We start from the raw sequence: 19601 nt of genomic DNA, 5'->3' as shown, positions 1-19601 counted from the left end.
CAGACACCCAGACACCCACACCCAGACACCCACACACCCACACACCTAGACACCCACACCCAGACACCCACACCCAGACACCCACACCCAGACACCCACACACCCAGACACCCACACCCAGACACCCACACACCTAGACACCCACACACCTAGACACCCACACCCAGACACCCACACACCCAGACACCCACACACCCAGACACCCACACCCAGACACCCACACCCAGACACCCACACCCAGACACCCACACACCTAGACACCCACACCCAGACACCCACACCTAGACACCCACACCCAGACACCCACACCCACACACCCAGACACCCACACCCCCACACCCAGACACCCACACCCAGACACCCAGACACCCACACCCACACACCCACACACCCAGACACCCAGACACCCACACCCAGACACCCAGACACCCACACACCCAGACACCCACACCCAGACACCCAGACACCCACACACCCAGACACCTAGACACCCACACCCAGACACCCACACACCCACACCCAGACACCTAGACACCCACACCCAGACACCCACACACCCAGACACCTAGACACCCACACCCAGACACCCAGACACCCACACACCCAGACACCCAGACACCCAGACACCCACACCCAGACACCCAGACCCAGACCCAGACACCCAGACACCCACACACCCAGACACCCAGACACCCAGACACCCACACCCAGACACCCAGACCCAGACCCAGACCCAGACCTTCTGTTTTAACAGCATTATCTTTCGTCCAGTTGCATTTGATTTCGCGTTACAGCCCAACTGTTGTGTTCGAAAATGTGTATTTTTAGATCTTTTACAACAATAAAGGCAATAGCATCGTACATCACAATAGGTTTCATGGGTAGATAATCACAGTCCCCCCCAACTCCAATGGGTTCATACCTTGTCAAGTGCTTAAAGAATGTGCTTAAAGACGTGCTAAACGTGCTTAAAGAAAGCTCATAACACAGTAACTGACCTGTAGTTGTGGAACCAGTTGATAACAGTGCTGGTCTTCAGATTGAGCTGGGAGGCCAGCTCCTCAATGGTTTTAGGGGAGGGGTAGGGCTTTTCCTGGTAAGCCCTCTTCAGAGCCTCCTTCTCCTCGGGACCCAGAACCACCCGAACCTTCTTCTGGTACAGCTGAGGTCGTCGCTGGTGCTGAGGGCTGGAGCTCTGAAGGAAGTCTGGCCCTGCCAGGCCACCGTCCACAGAACGACTATCACTCAGCGAACTGTGGCGTCTCTTCAGGTAGGCTGGGGGGGGGGGGGGGGGGGGAGACAAGAGGTGAGGATGAGATATCGTGGTAGATAAACACAGTGTACTGGTACCACAACCCACTAGGGGGCGATAATGTCTACCTTTAGCAATACAAGGAACAACGTGTTAGCCTCTGAAAGCATCACATGCTACAAATGTGTAAATGACAGCATGGATTTGTTAGTGCCTTAGGCCGCTGCACCACTCGGGAGCCCAATCTCCTACAGTACAGTACACACTGATCCAATGACCCGATAAAAGAGAAGAAAAATGTAAATACACAACAAGGCTTCAAGGCCATGTACATGTGTCTGCAGCCTCTAAGTGACACACTACACAGGGCCTTTCCTCCCAGCTCTGCTATTGGCCTGGTCCCACTGCTCTGTTCTGACCTTCTAGTGACAGTCACCCTTTTGCCTGCGCTCAGTGAGCTTCAACTCTCACCTCCAGGCCTGCTGTGGGCATGCTCAGTGTGAGGGGACAGAGAGAGCTGGGGAAGCCAGGCCTGCTGTGGGCATGCTCAGTGTGAGGGGACAGAGAGAGCTGGGGAAGCCAGGCCTGCTGTGGGCATGCTCAGTGTGAGGGGACAGAGAGAGCTGGGGAAGCCAGGCCTGCTGTGGGCATGCTCAGTGTGAGGGGACAGAGAGAGCTGGGGAAGCCAGGCCTGCTGTGGGCATGCTCAGTGTGAGGGGACAGAGAGAGCTGGGGAAACCAGGCCTGCTGTGGGCATGCTCAGTGTGAGGGGACAGAGAGAGCTGGGGAAGCCAGGCCTGCTGTGGGCATGCTCAGTGTGAGGGGACAGAGAGAGCTGGGGAAACCAGGCCTGCTGTGGGCATGCTCAGTGTGAGGGGACAGAGAGAGCTGGGGAAGCCAGGCCTGCTGTGGGCATGCTCAGTGTGAGGGGACAGAGAGAGCTGGGGAAACCAGGCCTGCTGTGGGCATGCTCAGTGTGAGGGGACAGAGAGAGCTGGGGAAGCCAGGCCTGCTGTGGGCATGCTCAGTGTGAGGGGACAGAGAGAGCTGGGGAAGCCAGGCCTGCTGTGGGCATGCTCAGTGTGAGGGGACAGAGAGAGCTGGGGAAGCCAGGCCTGCTGTGGGCATGCTCAGTGTGAGGGGACAGAGAGAGCTGGGGAAGCCAGGCCTGCTGTGGGCATGCTCAGTGTGAGGGGACAGAGAGAGCTGGGGAAGCCAGGCCTGCTGTGGGCATGCTCAGTGTGAGGGGACAGAGAGAGCTGGGGAAGCCAGGCCTGCTGTGGGCATGCTCAGTGTGAGGGGACAGAGAGAGCTGGGGAAGCCAGGCCTGCTGTGGGCATGCTCAGTGTGAGGGGACAGAGAGAGCTGGGGAAGCCAGGCCTGCTGTGGGCATGCTCAGTGTGAGGGGAGCTCAGTTGTCAAAGCAAATCATGTTTCGCAAACAGCTGATGTCATGACTTTTCCTCTTTCTATCATATCACACACACACACACACACACACACACACACAACGCACACACAACGCACACACCACCCCACAGGCTGGGAGAGGAACTGTGCAATGACGGCAATCCTACCCTGATTTCAAATCCTACCCTGATTTCAAGCCTACCCTGATGTATATATTCTACCCTGATGTCTATGCTACCCTGATGTCTATCCTACCCTGATGTCTATCCCACCCTGATGTCTATTCTACCCTGATGTCTATCCTACCCTGATGTCTATCCTACCCTGATGTATATATTCTACCCTGATGTCTATGCTACCCTGATGTATATCCTACCCTGATGTCTATCCCACCCTGATGTCTATCCTACCCTGATGTCTATCCCACCCTGATGTCTATCCTACCCTGATGTATATCCTACCCTGATGTATATCCCACCCTGATGTCTATTCTACCCTGATGTCTATCCCACCCTGATGTCTATCCTACCCTGATGTCTATCCTACCCTGATGTCTATCCTACCCTGATGTCTATCCTACCCTGATGTCTATCCTACCCTGATGTCTATCCTACCCTGATGTCTATCCTACCCTGATAGGGTGGAAGATAGCAGAGAAGTTTAGCCTCGTACTAGTTGTTATGGAAGTAGAACTACTATGTGCTTACTTCATACATGCAACATCAAGTCCCACACAAGGGAGGGAGAAACGATGGAGAAACCAGGAAGCAGGGGATGAATGAAACCAGGAAGCAGGGGATAAATTAAACCAGGGGATAAATTAAACCAGGAAGCAGGGGATTAATGAAAACAGTGCAGTAAGGGATGAATGGAACCAGGAAGCAGCGGGTGAATGGAACCAGGAAGCAGCAGGTGAATGGAACCAGGAAGCAGCAGGTGAATGGAACCAGGAAGCAGCGGGTCAATGGAACCAGGAAGCAGCGGGTGAATGGAACCAGGAAGCAGCAGGTGAATGGAACCAGGAAGCAATAGATGAATGGATCAGTTTTATTTTAATTTTATTTTTATTTCAGCTTTATTTAACCAGGTAGGCCAGTTGAGAACAAGTTCTCATTTACAACTGTGACCTGGCCAAGATAAAGCAATGCAGTGCGACACAAACAACAACACAGAGTTACACATAAACAAACATACAATCAATAACACAATAGAGAAGTAGATGAACAGATCAGTGCAGTAAGGAGAGGAACCAGGAAGCAGTAGATGAATGGATCAGTGCAGTAAGGAGAGGAACCAGGAAGCAGGAGGAGACATTATAGTAAATCACTGACTGCTGCTGGTGAATATTGATGATGATAATGATGAAGATGATAACTGTCAGTGGGCCCCTGGAGGGCCACCTGATGTCACATCCAATAAAGCATGTGATTTGTCCGTGTCAATAATTCGGTCCTAACATCACCAGGGTGTGATTGGTCTGTGAGTGAGAGAGAGAGACAGATCATTACCTTTCTTCTCCAGGCGTTTCATGTCCATCAGTTTCGCCACTTTATGTGGGTCCTGCAGCCAGAACTGCATGCGGACGAATGGCTCACGTCCCTTCAGGCTGAGTTTTTGCCAGGGTTTAGGCCGAGCCAGCAGATCAGACACAGAGCCCTGGGTCAGACCCAGGATACTCTCCCCAAACAGACGCTGGCCTGGGGGGAGAGAGGGTAGAGAGACAGGGGTCAGGCTGGAGGTCTGAATGCACAATCCAAACTTGTATTTGGAGATACTTGATGAATCTTTTACAGTATCTAATAATCTGAAGGAAAAAATATGATAGGGTGAAACTAGGGGCGACGGGCTGAAACTAGGGGCGACGGGCTTAAACTAGGGGCGATCGTTTCACCCTATCGCCCCTAGTTTCACCCTATCGGCCCTAGTTTCAGCCCGTCGCCCCTAGTTTCACCCTATCGGCCCTAGTTTCAGCCCGTCGCCCCTAGTTTCACCCTATCGGCCCTAGTTTAAGCCTATCACCCCTAGTTTCAGCCCGTCGCCCCTAGTTTCACCCTATCGGCCCTAGTTTCAGCCCGTCGCCCCTAGTTTCAGCCCGTCGCCCCAGAGTTTCACCCTATCGGCCCTAGTTTAAGCCTATCACCCCTAGTATAAGCCTAAGAATGAACGACAAAGAAGGAAAATAGAAAAAAGACAAATAGGAAAATAGGTAAAGAGAGAAAGAATAATGACAGGAAGAGGAAGGAGAAAACAGATAAGAGACTGAAAGAACACTACAAAAGTCTGAGTCTCACCAAGGTTGTTATCAGTCAGCACCTCCTTGACCTTCTTGGTGAGGACGTAGGTATCCAGCTCTGGAGACATGGCTATCGTCTCCTGGATGCTGAGGCCTGTGATGGGGCCGAGGAGGGGCATGCCAGGCTGGGACTCCCCCCCTGATGGCTCACCATATGGGGGATCCAGAGACGGGGCCTGGGAGGCAAGAGGGTCCCGGTCCCCTCCTAAACCGTAGAATGACTCCTCAGCGGAGCTCAGTGGAGACTCTGGGGCAGGGCTGCAGCTGGCCGAGGTCTGGCTGGGAGTGCCCTCTGCTGGAGGAGAGTGGAAACACAGTACAGTAGGTTAGACAGGAGGAAGACGGACTTAAGTGGTTCTTTATTCTGGTCCTGAAGACCCAAAAGAGGGCACATTTTAGTTTTTGACCTAGTACTTTTCAACGGTTTGATGATGAGCTGAAAAGTGTAATGAGCTGTAGTGTCAGGGATCCCCTTTGAATCTCCAGGACTACTAAACAGCGAGAGAACACAGTGCAGTCAACAAGCCCAGTCAGAAGGAAACCTCGAGCCCATCAACACCCTCACTGTTGGCAGGTCTGAGAGAGAAAACTATGTAGGTTATAACAATACGGATCAATCTCCTCTAAACTTATTGGAAGACCTTATCCAGTTCCTTCAGATGGGCAAACAACAACAGAGATGTATTCATAGGTTATTCTGCATCTCTCTCCACTCCCATAATCCCCTCTGTCCCTTCCCCATAATCCCCTCTGTCTCTGTTTTGCAGAAGGCTGGAAAGGAGCAGTCATGGAGGGTGAAACTAAGACATTCCTCTTTAAGCCTGGAGAGAGACACACTCTGCTGCCATGTCCCACCCAGAAGCCTGACACCAGGGCTGGGGAGGGAGGAGGGAGGAGGGAGGAGAGAGGAGAGAGGGAGGAGGAGGGAGGGAGGGGGGAGGGAGGGGTGACTGCTGTCACCCAGGGCTGGGGCGGGAGGAGGGAGGGAGGGACGGAGGGAGGAGAGAGGGAGAGAGGGGTGACTGCTGTCACCCAGGGCTGGGGCGGGAGGAGGGAGGGAGGGAGAGGAGAGGGAGGGAGGGAGGGAGGGAGGGGGGACTGCTGTCACCCAGGGCTGGGGCGGGAGGAGGGAGGGAGGGAGGGAGGGACGAGAGAGGGAGGGAGGGAGGGAAGAGAGAGGGAGGGAGGGAGGGAGGAGAGAGGGAGGGAGGGGGGACTGCTGTCACCCAGGGCTGGGGCGGGAGGAGGGAGGGAGGGAGGGGGGACTGCTGTCACCCAGGGCTGGGGCGGGAGGAGGGAGGGAGGGAGGGAGGGAGGGAGGGAGGGGGGACTGCTGTCACCCAGGGCTGGGGCGGGAGGAGGGAGGGAGGGAGGGAGGAGAGAGGGAGGGAATCGAGAGAGGGAGGGGGGACTGCTGTCACCCAGGGCTGGGGCGGGAGGAGGGAGGGAGGGAGGGAGGGAGGAGAGAGGGAGGGGGGACTGCTGTCACCCAGGGCTGGGGCGGGAGGAGGGAGGGAGGGAGGGAGGGAGGGAGGAGAGAGGGAGGAAGGGAGGGAGGAGAGAGGGAGGGAGGGAGGGAGGAGAGAGGAGAGAGGGAGGAGGGAGGGAGGGAGGGGGGACTGCTGTCACCCAGGGCTGGGGCGGGAGGAGAGAGGGAGGGAGGGAGGGAGGGAGGGAGGAGAGAGGGAGGGAGGGAGGGAGGAGAGAGGGAGGGAGGGAGGAGAGAGGGAGGAGGGAGGGAGGGAGGGAGGAGAGAGGGAGGGAGGGAGGGAGGGAGGAGAGAGGGAGGGAGGGGGGAGAGAGGGAGGGAGGGGGGGACTGCTGTCACCCAGGGCTGGGGCGGGAGGAGAGAGGGAGGGAGGGAGGGAGGGAGGAGAGAGGGAGGGAGGGAGGGAGGGAGGAGAGAGGGAGGAGGGAGGGAGGGAGGGAGGAGAGAGGGAGGAGAGAGGGAGGGAGGGGGGACTGCTGTCACCCAGGGCTGGGGCGGGAGGAGAGAGGGAGGGAGGGAGGGAGGAGAGAGGGAGGAGAGAGGGAGGGAGGGAGGAGAGAGGGAGGAGGGAGGGAGGGAGGGAGGAGAGAGGGAGGGAGGGAGGGAGGGAGGAGAGAGGGAGGGAGGGGGGAGAGAGGGAGGGAGGGGGGGACTGCTGTCACCCAGGGCTGGGGCGGGAGGAGGGAGGGAGGGAGGAGAGAGGAAGGGAGGGAGGGAGGGAGGGGGGACTGCTGTCACCCAGGGCTGGGGCGGGAGGAGGGAGGGAGGGAGGGTGGGAGGGACGAGAGAGGGAGGGAGGGAGGATAGAGGGAGGGAGGGAGGGAGGGAGGGAGGAGAGAGGGAGGGAGGGGGGATTGCTGTCACCCAGGGCTGGGGCGGGAGGAGGGAGGGAGGGAGGGAGGGAGGGAGGACTGCTGTCACCCAGGGCTGGGGCGGGAGGAGGGAGGGAGGGAGGGAGGAGAGAGGGAGGGAGGGGGGACTGCTGTCACCCAGGGCTGGGGCGGGAGGAGGGAGGGAGGGAGGGAGGGAGAGGGGGAGGGAGGAGAGAGGGAGGGAGAGAGGGAGGAGAGAGGGAGGGAGAGAGGGAGGGAGAGAGGGAGGAGAGAGGGAGGAGAGAGGGAGGGAGGGAGGGAGGAGAGAGGGAGGGAGGGAGGGGGGACTGCTGTCACCCAGGGCTGGGGCGGGAGGAGGGAAGAGGGAGGGAGGGAGGGAGGGAGGGAGGAGGGAGGGATGACTGCTGTCACCCAGGGCTGGGGCGGGAGGAGGGAGGAGGGAGGGAGGGAGGGAGGAGAGAGGGAGGGAATCGAGAGAGGGAGGGAGGGGGGACTGCTGTCACTCAGGGCTGGGGCGGGAGGAGGGAGGGAGGGAGGAGAGAGGGAAGGGGGACTGCTGTCACCCAGGGCTGGGGCGGGCTGAGGGAGGGAGGGAGGGAGGAGAGAGGGAGGAAGGGAGGGAGGGAGGGAGGGGGGACTGCTGTCACCCAGGGCTGGGGCGGGAGGAGAGAGGGAGGGAGGGAAGGAGGAGAGAGGGAGGGAGGAGAGAGGGAGGGAGGGGGGACTGCTGTCACCCAGGGCTGGGGAGGGGGGAGGGAAGAGGGAAGAGGGAGGGAGGAGGGAGGGAGGGAGGAGGGAGGGAGGGTTGACTACTGTCACCCAGGGCTGGGGCGGGAGGAGGGAGGGAGGGAGGAGGGAGGAGAGAGGGAGGGAGGGAGGAGAGAGGGAGGGGGGACTGCTGTCACCCAGGGCTGGGGCGGGAGGAGGGAGGGAGCGAGGGAGGGAGGGAGGGAGGGAGGGGGGACTGCTGTCACCCAGGGCTGGGGCGGGAGGAGGGAGGGAGGGAGGGAGGGAGAGAAGGGAGGGTGGGAGAGAGGAGAGAGGGAGGGAGGGAGGGAGGAGAGAGGGAGGGAGGAGAGAGGGAGGGAGGGAGGAGAGAGGGAGGGAGGGAGAGAGGAGAGAGGGAGAGAGGGAGGAGACAGGGAGGGAGGGAGGGAGGGAGGAGAGAGGGAGGGAGGGAGAGAGGAGAGAGGGAGGAGAGAGGGAGGGAGGAGAGAGGGAGGGAGGGAGGAGAGAGGGAGGGAGGGAGGGAGGGAGGGAAGGAGGGAGGAGAGAGGGAGGGAGGGAGAGAGGAGAGAGGGAGGGAGGGAGGGAGGGGGAGAGGGAGGGAGGGGGGACTGCTGTCACCCAGGGCTGGGGCGGGAGGAGTGAGGAGAGAGGGAGGGAGGGAGGGAGGGAGGGAGGGAGGGAGGGAGGGAGGGGGGAATGCTGTCACCCAAGGCTGGGGCGGGAGGAGGGAGGGAGGGAGGAGAGAGGGAGGGAGGGGGGACTGCTGTCACCCAGGGCTGGGGCGGGAGGAGGGAGGGAGGGAGGGAGGGAGAGGGAGGGAGGAGAGAGGGAGGGAGGGGAGAGGGAGGGAGGGGGGACTGCTGTCGCCCAGGGCTGGGGCGGGAGGAGGGAAGAGGGAGGGAGGGAGGGAGGGAGGGAGGGAGGAGGGAGGGAGGGGTGACTGCTGTCACCCAGGGCTGGGGCGGGAGGAGGGAGGAGGGAGGGAGGGAGGGAGGAGAGAGGGAGGGAGGAGAGAGGGAGGGAGGGAGGACTGCTGTCACCCAGGGCTGGGGCGGGAGGAGGGAGGGAGGAGAGAGGGAGGAAGGGAGGGAGGGAGGGAGGAAGGGAGGGAGGGAGGGAGGGGGGACTGCTGTCACCCAGGGCTGGGGCGGGAGGAGAGAGGGAGGGAGGGAAGGAGGAGAGAGGGAGGGAGGAGAGAGGGAGGGAGGGGGGACTGCTGTCACCCAGGGCTGGGGAGGGGGGAGGGAAGAGGGAAGAGGGAGGGAGGAGGGAGGGAGGGAGGAGGGAGGGAGGGGTGACTACTGTCACCCAGGGCTGGGGCGGGAGGAGGGAGGGAGGGAGGAGAGAGGGAGGGGGGACTGCTGTCACCCAGGGCTGGGGCGGGAGGAGGGAGGGAGGGAGGGAGGGAGGAGAGAGGGAGGGAGGGAGGGAGGGAGGAGAGAGGGAGGGAGGGAGGAGACAGGGAGGGAGGGAGGAGAGAGGGAGGGAGGGAGAGAGGAGAGAGGGAGGAGAGAGGGAGGGAGGGAGGAGAGAGGGAGGGAGGGAGGGAGGGAGGAGAGAGGGAGGGAGGGAGAGAGGAGAGAGGGAGGGAGGGAGGGAGGGGGAGAGGGAGGGAGGGGGGACTGCTGTCACCCAGGGCTGGGGCGGGAGGAGTGAGGAGAGAGGGAGGGAGGGAGGGAGGGAGGGAGGGGGGAATGCTGTCACCCAAGGCTGGGGCGGGAGGAGGGAGGGAGGGAGGAGAGAGGGAGGGAGGGGGGACTGCTGTCACCCAGGGCTGGGGCGGGAGGAGGGAGGGAGGGAGGGAGGGAGGAGAGAGGGAGGGAGGAGAGAGGGAGGGAGGGGAGAGGGAGGGAGGGGGGACTGCTGTCGCCCAGGGCTGGGGCGGGAGGAGGGAAGAGGGAGGGAGGGAGGGAGGGAGGGAGGAGGGAGGGAGGGGTGACTGCTGTCACCCAGGGCTGGGGCGGGAGGAGGGAGGAGGGAGGGAGGGAGGAGAGAGGGAGGGAGGAGAGAGGGAGGGAGGGAGGACTGCTGTCACCCAGGGCTGGGGCGGGAGGAGGGAGGGAGGAGAGAGGGAGGGAGGGAGGAGAGAGGGAGGGAGGGGGGACTGCTGTCACCCAGGGCTGGGGCGGGAGGAGGGAGGGAGGGAGGGAGGGTGGAGAGGGAGGGAGGGAGGGAGGAGAGAGGGAGGGAGGGAGGGAGGGAGGAGAGAGGGAGGGAGGGAGAGAGGAGAGAGGGAGGGAGGGAGGGAGGGAGGAGGGAGGGGTGACTGCTGTCACCCAGGGCTGGGCGGGAGGAGGGAGGAGAGAGGGAGGGAGGAGAGAGGGAGGGAGGGAGGGAGGAGAGAGGGAGGGAGGGAGGAGAGAGGGAGGAGGGAGGGAGGGAGGGAGGAGAGAGGGAGGGAGGGAGGGAGGAGAGAGGGAGGGAGGGGGGAGAGAGGGAGGGAGGGGGGGACTGCTGTCACCCAGGGCTGGGGCGGGAGGAGAGAGGGAGGGAGGGAGGGAGGGAGGAGAGAGGGAGGGAGGGAGGGAGGGAGGAGAGAGGGAGGAGGGAGGGAGGGAGGGAGGAGAGAGGGAGGAGAGAGGGAGGGAGGGGGGACTGCTGTCACCCAGGGCTGGGGCGGGAGGAGAGAGGGAGGGAGGGAGGGAGGAGAGAGGGAGGGAGGGAGGAGAGAGGGAGGAGGGAGGGAGGGAGGGAGGAGAGAGGGAGGGAGGGAGGGAGGAGAGAGGGAGGGAGGGGGGAGAGAGGGAGGGAGGGGGGGACTGCTGTCACCCAGGGCTGGGGCGGGAGGAGGGAGGGAGGGAGGAGAGAGGAAGGGAGGGAGGGAGGGAGGGGGGACTGCTGTCACCCAGGGCTGGGGCGGGAGGAGGGAGGGAGGGAGGGTGGGAGGGACGAGAGAGGGAGGGAGGGAGGATAGAGGGAGGGAGGGAGGGAGGGAGGGAGGAGAGAGGGAGGGAGGACTGCTGTCACCCAGGGCTGGGGCGGGAGGAGGGAGGGAGGGAGGGAGGAGAGAGGGAGGGAGGGGGGACTGCTGTCACCCAGGGCTGGGGCGGGAGGAGGGAGGGAGGGAGGGAGGGAGGGAGGACTGCTGTCACCCAGGGCTGGGGCGGGAGGAGGGAGGGAGGGAGGGAGGAGAGAGGGAGGGAGGGGGGACTGCTGTCACCCAGGGCTGGGGCGGGAGGAGGGAGGGAGGGAGGGAGGGAGAGGGGGAGGGAGGAGAGAGGGAGGGAGAGAGGGAGGAGAGAGGGAGGGAGAGAGGGAGGGAGAGAGGGAGGAGAGAGGGAGGGAGGGAGGGAGGAGAGAGGGAGGGAGGGAGGGGGGACTGCTGTCACCCAGGGCTGGGGCGGGAGGAGGGAAGAGGGAGGGAGGGAGGGAGGGAGGGAGGAGGGAGTGATGACTGCTGTCACCCAGGGCTGGGGCGGGAGGAGGGAGGAGGGAGGGAGGGAGGGAGGAGAGAGGGAGGGAATCGAGAGAGGGAGGGAGGGGGGACTGCTGTCACTCAGGGCTGGGGCGGGAGGAGGGAGGGAGGGAGGGAGGGAGGAGAGAGGGAAGGGGGACTGCTGTCACCCAGGGCTGGGGCGGGCTGAGGGAGGGAGGGAGGGAGGAGAGAGGGAGGAAGGGAAGGAGGAGAGAGGGAGGGAGGAGAGAGGGAGGGAGGGAGGGGGGACTGCTGTCACCCAGGGCTGGGGAGGGGGGAGGGAAGAGGGAAGAGGGAGGGAGGAGGGAGGGAGGGAGGAGGGAGGGAGGGTTGACTACTGTCACCCAGGGCTGGGGCGGGAGGAGGGAGGGAGGGAGGAGGGAGGAGGGAGGGAGGGAGGAGAGAGGGAGGGGGGACTGCTGTCACCCAGGGCTGGGGCGGGAGGAGGGAGGGAGGGAGGGAGGGAGAGAAGGGAGGGTGGGAGAGAGGAGAGAGGGAGGGAGGGAGGGAGGAGAGAGGGAGGGAGGAGAGAGGGAGGGAGGGAGGAGAGAGGGAGGGAGGGAGAGAGGAGAGAGGGAGAGAGGGAGGAGACAGGGAGGGAGGGAGGGAGGGAGGAGAGAGGGAGGGAGGGAGAGAGGAGAGAGGGAAAAGAGAGGGAGGGAGGAGAGAGGGAGGGAGGGAGGAGAGAGGGAGGGAGGGAGGGAGGGAGGGAAGGAGGGAGGAGAGAGGGAGGGAGGGAGAGAGGAGAGAGGGAGGGAGGGAGGGAGGGGGAGAGGGAGGGAGGGGGGACTGCTGTCACCCAGGGCTGGGGCGGGAGGAGTGAGGAGAGAGGGAGGGAGGGAGGGAGGGAGGGAGGGAGGGGGGAATGCTGTCACCCAAGGCTGGGGCGGGAGGAGGGAGGGAGGGAGGAGAGAGGGAGGGAGGGGGGACTGCTGTCACCCAGGGCTGGGGCGGGAGGAGGGAGGGAGGGGGGGAGGGAGAGGGAGGGAGGAGAGAGGGAGGGAGGGGAGAGGGAGGGAGGGGGGACTGCTGTCGCCCAGGGCTGGGGCGGGAGGAGGGAGGAGGGAGGGAGGGAGGGAGGAGAGAGGGAGGGAGGAGAGAGGGAGGGAGGGAGGACTGCTGTCACCCAGGGCTGGGGCGGGAGGAGGGAGGGAGGAGAGAGGGAGGAAGGGAGGGAGGAAGGGAGGGAGGGAGGGAGGGGGGACTGCTGTCACCCAGGGCTGGGGCGGGAGGAGAGAGGGAGGGAGGGAAGGAGGAGAGAGGGAGGGAGGAGAGAGGGAGGGAGGGGGGACTGCTGTCACCCAGGGCTGGGGAGGGGGGAGGGAAGAGGGAAGAGGGAGGGAGGAGGGAGGGAGGGAGGAGGGAGGGAGGGGTGACTACTGTCACCCAGGGCTGGGGCGGGAGGAGGGAGGGAGGGAGGAGGGAGGAGAGAGGGAGGGGGGGAGGAGAGAGGGAGGGGGGACTGCTGTCACCCAGGGCTGGGGCGGGAGGAGGGAGGGAGGGAGGGAGGGAGGAGAGAGGGAGGGAGGGAGGGAGGAGAGAGGGAGGGAGGGAGGAGAGAGGGAGGGAGGGAGAGAGGAGAGAGGGAGGGAGGGAGGAGACAGGGAGGGAGGGAGGAGAGAGGGAGGGAGGGAGAGAGGAGAGAGGGAGGAGAGAGGGAGGGAGGGAGGAGAGAGGGAGGGAGGGAGGGAGGGAGGGAGGAGAGAGGGAGGGAGGGAGAGAGGAGAGAGGGAGGGAGGGAGGGAGGGGGAGAGGGAGGGAGGGGGGACTGCTGTCACCCAGGGCTGGGGCGGGAGGAGTGAGGAGAGAGGGAGGGAGGGAGGGAGGGAGGGAGGGGGGGAATGCTGTCACCCAGGGCTGGGGCGGGAGGAGGGAGGGAGGGAGGGAGAGAGGGAGGGAGGAGAGAGGGAGGGAGGAGAGAGGGAGGGAGGGGAGAGGGAGGGAGGGGGGACTGCTGTCGCCCAGGGCTGGGGCGGGAGGAGGGAAGAGGGAGGGAGGGAGGGAGGGAGGGAGGGAGGAGGGAGGGAGGGGTGACTGCTGTCACCCAGGGCTGGGGCGGGAGGAGGGAGGAGGGAGGGAGGGAGGAGAGAGGGAGGGAGTGAGGGAGGAGAGAGGGAGGGAGGGAGGGAGGGAGGAGAGAGGGAGGGAGGGAGAGAGGAGAGAGGGAGGGAGGGAGGGAGGGAGGAGGGAGGGGTGACTGCTGTCACCCAGGGCTGGGCGGGAGGAGGGAGGAGAGAGGGAGGGAGGGAGGGAGGAGAGAGGGAGGGAGGGAGGGAGGGAGGAGAGAGGGAGGGAGGGAGAGAGGAGAGAGGGAGGGAGGGAGGGAGGGGGGAGGGAGGGAGGGGGGACTGCTGTCACCCAGGGCTGGGGCGGGAGGAGGGAGGAGTGAGGAGAGAGGGAGGGAGGGAGGGGGGACTGCTGTCACCCAGGGCTGGGGCGGGAGGAGGGAGGGAGGGAGAGGGAGAGAGAGAGGGAGGGAGGAGAGAGGGAGGGAGAGAGAGAGGGAGGGAGGAGAGAGGGAGGGAGGGAGGGAGGGAGGGAGGAGAGAGGGAGGGAGGGAGGGAGGAGAGAGGGAGGGAGGGGGGACTGCTGTCACCCAGGGCTGGGGCGGGAGGAGGGAGGAGAGAGGGAGGGAGGAGAGAGGGAGGGAGGGAGGACTGCTGTCACCCAGGGCTGGGGCGGGAGGAGGGAGGGAGGAGAGAGGGAGGGAGGGAGGGAGGAGAGAGGGAGGGAGGGGGGACTGCTGTCACCCAGGGCTGGGGCGGGAGAAGGGAGGGAGGGAGGAGAGAGGGAGGGGGGACTGCTGTCACCCAGGGCTGGGGAGGGGGGAGGGAAGAGGGAGGGAGGAGAGAGAGAGAGAGGGAGGGAGGGAGGGAGGGAGGGAGGGAGGGAGGGAGAGGGAGGGAGGGAGGGAGGGAGGGAGGGAGGGAGGAGGGAGGGGTGACTGCTGTCACCCAGGGCTGGGCGGGAGGAGGGAGGAGGGAGGGAGGGAGGGAGGGGGGACTGCTGTCACCCAGGGCTGGGGCGGGAGGAGGGAGGGAGGAGAGAGGGAGGGAGGGAGGAGAGAGGGAGGGAGGGGGGACTGCTGTCACCCAGGGCTGGGGCGGGAGGAGGGAGGGAGGGAGGGAGGGAGGAGAGAGGGAGGGAGGGAGGGAGGGAGAGGGGACTGCTGTCACCCAGGGCTGGGGCAGGAGGAGAGAGGGAGGGAGGGAGGGAGGGAGGGAGGGAGGAGAGAGGGAGGGAGGGAGGGAGGGAGGAGAGAGGGAGGGGGGACTGCTGTCACCCAGGGCTGGGGCGGGAGGAGGGAAGAGGGAGGGAGGAGAGAGGGAGGGAGGGAGGGAGGGAGGGGGGAGAGAAGGAGGTAGGGGGGAGAGAGGGAGGAGAGAGGGAGGGAGGGGGGAGAGAGGGAGAGAGGGAGGGAGGGAGGGAGGGGGGAGAGAGGGAGGGAGGGAGGGAGGAGAGAGGGAGGGAGGGGGGGACTGCTGTCACCCAGGGCTGGGGCGGGAGAAGGGAGGGAGGGAGGGAGGGAGGGAGGAGAGAGGGAGGGAGGGAGGAGAGAGGGAGGGGGGACTGCTGTCACCCAGGGCTGGGGAGGGGGGAGGGAAGAGGGAGGGAGGAGAGAGGGAGGGAGGGAGGGAGGGGGGAGAGAGGGAGGGAGGGAGGGAGGGAGGGAGGAGGGAGGGGTGACTGCTGTCAACCAGGGCTGGGCGGGAGGAGGGAGGAGGGAGGGAGGGAGGGAGGGGGGACTGCTGTCACCCAGGGCTGGGGCGGGAGGAGGGAGGGAGGAGAGAGGGAGGGAGGGAGGAGAGAGGGAGGGAGGGGGGACTGCTGTCACCCAGGGCTGGGGCGGGAGGAGGGAGGGAGGGAGGGAGGGAGGGAGGAGAGAGGGAGGGAGGGAGGGAGGGAGAGGGGACTGCTGTCACCCAGGGCTGGGGCAGGAGGAGAGAGGGAGGGAGGGAGGGAGGGAGGGAGGGAGGGAGGAGAGAGGGAGGGAGGGAGGGAGGGAGGGAGGGAGGGAGGGAGGAGAGAGGGAGGGAGGGAGGGAGGGAGGGAGGGAGGGAGGGAGGAGAGAGGGAGGGGGGAGAGAGGGAGGGGGGACTGCTGTCACCCAGGGCTGGGGCGGGAGGAGGGAAGAGGGAGGGAGGAGAGAGGGAGAGAGGGAGGGAGGGAGGGAGGGGGGAGAGAGGGAGAGAGGGAGGGAGGGAGGGAGGGGGGAGAGAGGGAGGGAGGGAGGGAGGGAGGGAGGGAGGGAGGGAGGAGGGAGGGGTGACTGCTGTCAACCAGGGCTGGGCGGGAGGAGGGAGGAGGGAGGGAGGGAGGGAGGGGGGACTGCTGTCACCCAGGGCTGGGGCGGGAGGAGGGAGGGAGGAGAGAGGGAGGGAGGGAGGAGAGAGGGAGGGAGGGGGGACTGCTGTCACCCAGGGCTGGGGCGGGAGGAGGGAGGGAGGGAGGGAGGGAGGGAGGGAGGGAGGAGAGAGGGAGGGAGGGAGGGAGGGAGGGAGGGAGGGAGGGAGGGAGGGAGGGAGGGAGGGAGGAGAGAGGGAGGGGGGACTGCTGTCACCCAGGGCTGGGGCGGGAGGAGGGAAGAGGGAGGGAGGAGAGAGGGAGAGAGGGAGGGAGGGAGGGAGGGGGGAGGGAGGGAGAGAGGGAGGGAGGGAGGGAGGGGGGAGAGAGGGAGAGAGGGAGGGGCAGTGTGTGGAGCTGTTATGACCCAGCTGGTTAACTGATCATGTTCACTACTGATCATGACTGTAAGTTGAGGTGGGTCTGATCGACTGTAAGTTGAGGTGGGTCTGATCGACTGTAAGTTGAGGTGGGTCTGATCGACTGTAAGTTGAGGTGGGTCTGATCGACTGTAAGTTGAGGTGGGTCTGATCGACTGTAAGTTGAGGTGGGTCTGATCGACTGTAAGTTGAGGTGGGTCTGATTGACTGTAAGTTGAGGTGGGTCTGATTGACTGTAAGTTGAGGTGGGTCTGATTGACTGTAAGTTGAGGTGGGTCTGATCGACTGTAAGTTGAGGTGGGTCTGATCGACTGTAAGTTGAGGTGGGTCTGATCGACTGTAAGTTGAGGTGGGTCTGATTGACTGTAAGTTGAGGTGGGTCTGATTGACTGTAAGTTGAGGTGGGTCTGATCGACTGTAAGTTGAGGTGGGTCTGATCGACTGTAAGTTGAGGTGGGTCTGATTGACTGTAAGTTGAGGTGGGTCTGATCGACTGTAAGTTGAGGTGGGTCTGATCGACTGTAAGTTGAGGTGGGTCTGATCGACTGTAAGTTGAGGTGGGTCTGATTGAGAGACGATCGTCAGCCACACGTCAGTCACTTTTTTGGTCAATACACAGTACACACACACACACACAGTCCATTACCTTGGTTGTGAGCAGGCTCAATGTGTGTGTTCTGGCCCAGGTCACAGTTCAGCCATAGCTGCATACGCAGGCCTCTGGAGGTCATCTTGCTCCAGGGTTTACGACGAGACGTCACGTCACACACACTTCCTAGAGCCTAACACACACACACACACACTCATACATGTTATGGAATGACTAAACAGAGAGAGAGACACAAGTGCAGACACATTAACTAGGTTAAGTATATTCTGAATTATATTGGGATAAAAAACTGATCGATAACTTCAGAGACAGGTTGATTTAAAATCTGTGAGACACTCCAGACTCTTCCCCCACCGCTGCTCTCTCTACAGTAGTGAGTCACTGTGTTCTCACCCCCAGGCCTCTACAGTAGTGAGTCACTGTGTTCTCACCCCCAGGCCTCTCTACAGTAGTGAGTCACTGTTCTCACCCCCAGGCCTCTACAGTAGTGAGTCACTGTGTTCTCACCCCCAGGCCTCTCTACAGTAGTGAGTCACTGTGTTCTCACCCCCAGGCCTCTCTACAGTAGTGAGTCACTGTGTTCTCACCCCCAGGCCTCTCTACAGTAGTGAGTCACTGTGTTCTCACCCCCAGGCCTCTCTACAGTAGTGAGTCACTGTGTTCTCACCCCCAGGCCTCTCTACAGTAGTGAGTCACTGTGTTCTCACCCCCAGGCCTCTCTACAGTAGTGAGTCACTGTGTTCTCGCCCCCAGGCCTCTCTACAGTAGTGAGTCACTGTGTTCTCGCCCCCAGGCCTCTCTACAGTAGTGAGTCACTGTTCTCACCCCCAGGCCTCTCTACAGTAGTGAGTCACTGTGTTCTCACCCCCAGGCCTCTCTACAGTAGTGAGTCACTGTTCTCACCCCCAGGCCTCTACAGTAGTGAGTCACTGTTCTCACCCCCAGGCCTCTACAGTAGTGAGTCACTGTGTTCTCACCCCCAGGCCTCTCTACAGTAGTGAGTCACTGTGTTCTCACCCCCAGGCCTCTCTACAGTAGTGAGTCACTGTGTTCTCACCTCCAGGCCTCTCTACAGTAGTGAGTCACTGTGTTCTCGCCCCCAGGCCTCTCTACAGTAGTGAGTCACTGTGTTCTCGCCCCCAGGCCTCTCTACAGTAGTGAGTCACTGTGTTCTCACCCCCAGGCCTCTACAGTAGTGAGTCACTGTGTTCTCGCCCCCAGGCCTCTCTACAGTAGTGAGTCACTGTGTTCTCACCCCCAGGCCTCTCTACAGTAGTGAGTCACTGTGTTCTCACCCCCAGGCTTCTCTACAGTAGTGAGTCACTGTGTTCTTACCCCCAGGCCTCTCTACAGTAGTGAGTCACTGTTCTCACCCCCAGGCCTCTACAGTAGTGAGTCACTGTGTTCTCACCCCCAGGCCTCTCTACAGTAGTGAGTCACTGTTCTCACCCCCAGGCCTCTCTACAGTAGTGAGTCACTGTTCTCACCCAGGCCTCTCTACAGTAGTGAGTCACTGTTCTCACCCAGGCCTCTACAGTAGTGAGTCACTGTTCTCACCCAGGCCTCTACAGTAGTGAGTCACTGTTCTCACCCAGGCCTCTCTACAGTAGTGAGTCACTGTGTTCTCACCCCCAGGCCTCTCTACAGTAGTGAGTCACTGTGTTCTCACCCCCAGGCCTCTCTACAGTAGTGAGTCACTGTGTTCTCACCACCAGGCCTCTCTACAGTAGTGAGTCACTGTGTTCTCACCCCCAGGCCTCTCTACAGTAGTGAGTCACTGTGTTCTCACCCCCAGGCCTCTCTACAGTAGTGAGTCACTGTGTTCTCACCCCCAGGCCTCTCTACAGTAGTGAGTCACTGTGTTCTCACCCCCAGGCCTCTCTACAGTAGTGAGTCACTGTTCTCACCCAGGCCTCTCTACAGTAGTGAGTCACTGTTCTCACCCAGGCCTCTACAGTAGTGAGTCACTGTGTTCTCACCCCCAGGCGTCTCTACAGTAGTGAGTCACTGTTCTCACCCAGGCCTCTACAGTAGTGAGTCACTGTTCTCACCCCCAGGCCTCTCTACAGTAGTGAGTCACTGTGTTCTCACCCCCAGGCCTCTCTACAGTAGTGAGTCACTGTGTTCTCACCCCCAGGCCTCTCTACAGTAGTGAGTCACTGTGTTCTCACCCCCAGGCCTCTCTACAGTAGTGAGTCACTGTGTTCTCACCCCCAGGCCTCTCTACAGTAGTGAGTCACTGTTCTCACCCCCAGGCCTCTCTACAGTAGTGAGTCACTGTGTTCTCACCCCCAGGCCTCTCTACAGTAGTGAGTCACTGTTCTCACCCCCAGGCCTCTACAGTAGTGAGTCACTGTGTTCTCGCCCAGGGCTGGTGTGTGTATATTCTGTGTGTATTCTGAGCGTGGTACTCACCTCTTTAGAGTCCTCGCGGTTGTGGTTCTCCTCTCCCCCCAGGGTGGGTTTCTCTCTGCGGGGGTCTGGGTTCACGTTGCTCCACCACTGCTCCCTCCAGTGCCCCCCTCCAGCCTGGGCAAACCCCTCGGAGCTCCGACCCAGCCCGGGCACGCCATCAGCCATGCCGTCTGGCATCGACACTCCTCTGTCCTCCCTCTTCACACTAGAGCTGAAGTCCAGGACTGTTGAGGGTGAGCAGGGAGAGATTGGGATGTTGGCGGGGGGTTTCTTCATGGAGAGAGCCAGAGGGGTGTAGGCAGAGAAGGAGGCAGCCAGATGGGAGACCAGTAGGTCCCTCTGGGAGGGAGAGGAGGAAGAGGAGGAGGAGGAGGCTTTGAGGATGGGTTCCACAGCAGCCTGTTGTGCCTCCATCTCTCTTCGAGCTTGTT

General features: G+C 62.5%; 1 protein-coding gene across 6 annotated transcripts in view; it reads right to left on the bottom strand.

Annotated features, from left to right (window-relative positions):
- Positions 1-19601, bottom strand: part of LOC106613316 (protein CASP) — a 203785-nt gene that overhangs the window by 44202 nt on the left and 139982 nt on the right. For 4 of the 6 annotated variants that reach the window (XM_082956489.1, XM_082956492.1, XM_082956493.1 and 1 more), the window contains 5 exons: positions 19171-19601; positions 16792-16927; positions 4954-5250; positions 4171-4359; positions 999-1275 (listed from right to left, as the gene is read on the bottom strand). The exon at positions 19171-19601 is cut by the window's right edge. The exons of 1 other annotated variant lie outside the window; for it this stretch is intronic. In XM_082956489.1, coding sequence (XP_082812615.1) covers positions 999-1275; positions 4171-4359; positions 4954-5250; positions 16792-16927; positions 19171-19601 — 1330 coding nt within the window. The remainder of the gene's footprint in view (positions 1-998; positions 1276-4170; positions 4360-4953; positions 5251-16791; positions 16928-19170) is intronic. One more of the 6 variants, XM_082956490.1, reaches the window with a different exon arrangement.

This window comes from Salmo salar, chromosome 09 (assembly GCF_965601325.2).
Source record: "Salmo salar chromosome 09, fSalSal1, whole genome shotgun sequence".
Taxonomy (NCBI): domain Eukaryota; kingdom Metazoa; phylum Chordata; class Actinopteri; order Salmoniformes; family Salmonidae; genus Salmo; species Salmo salar.
This window is presented reverse-complemented; position numbering and strand designations above follow the sequence as displayed.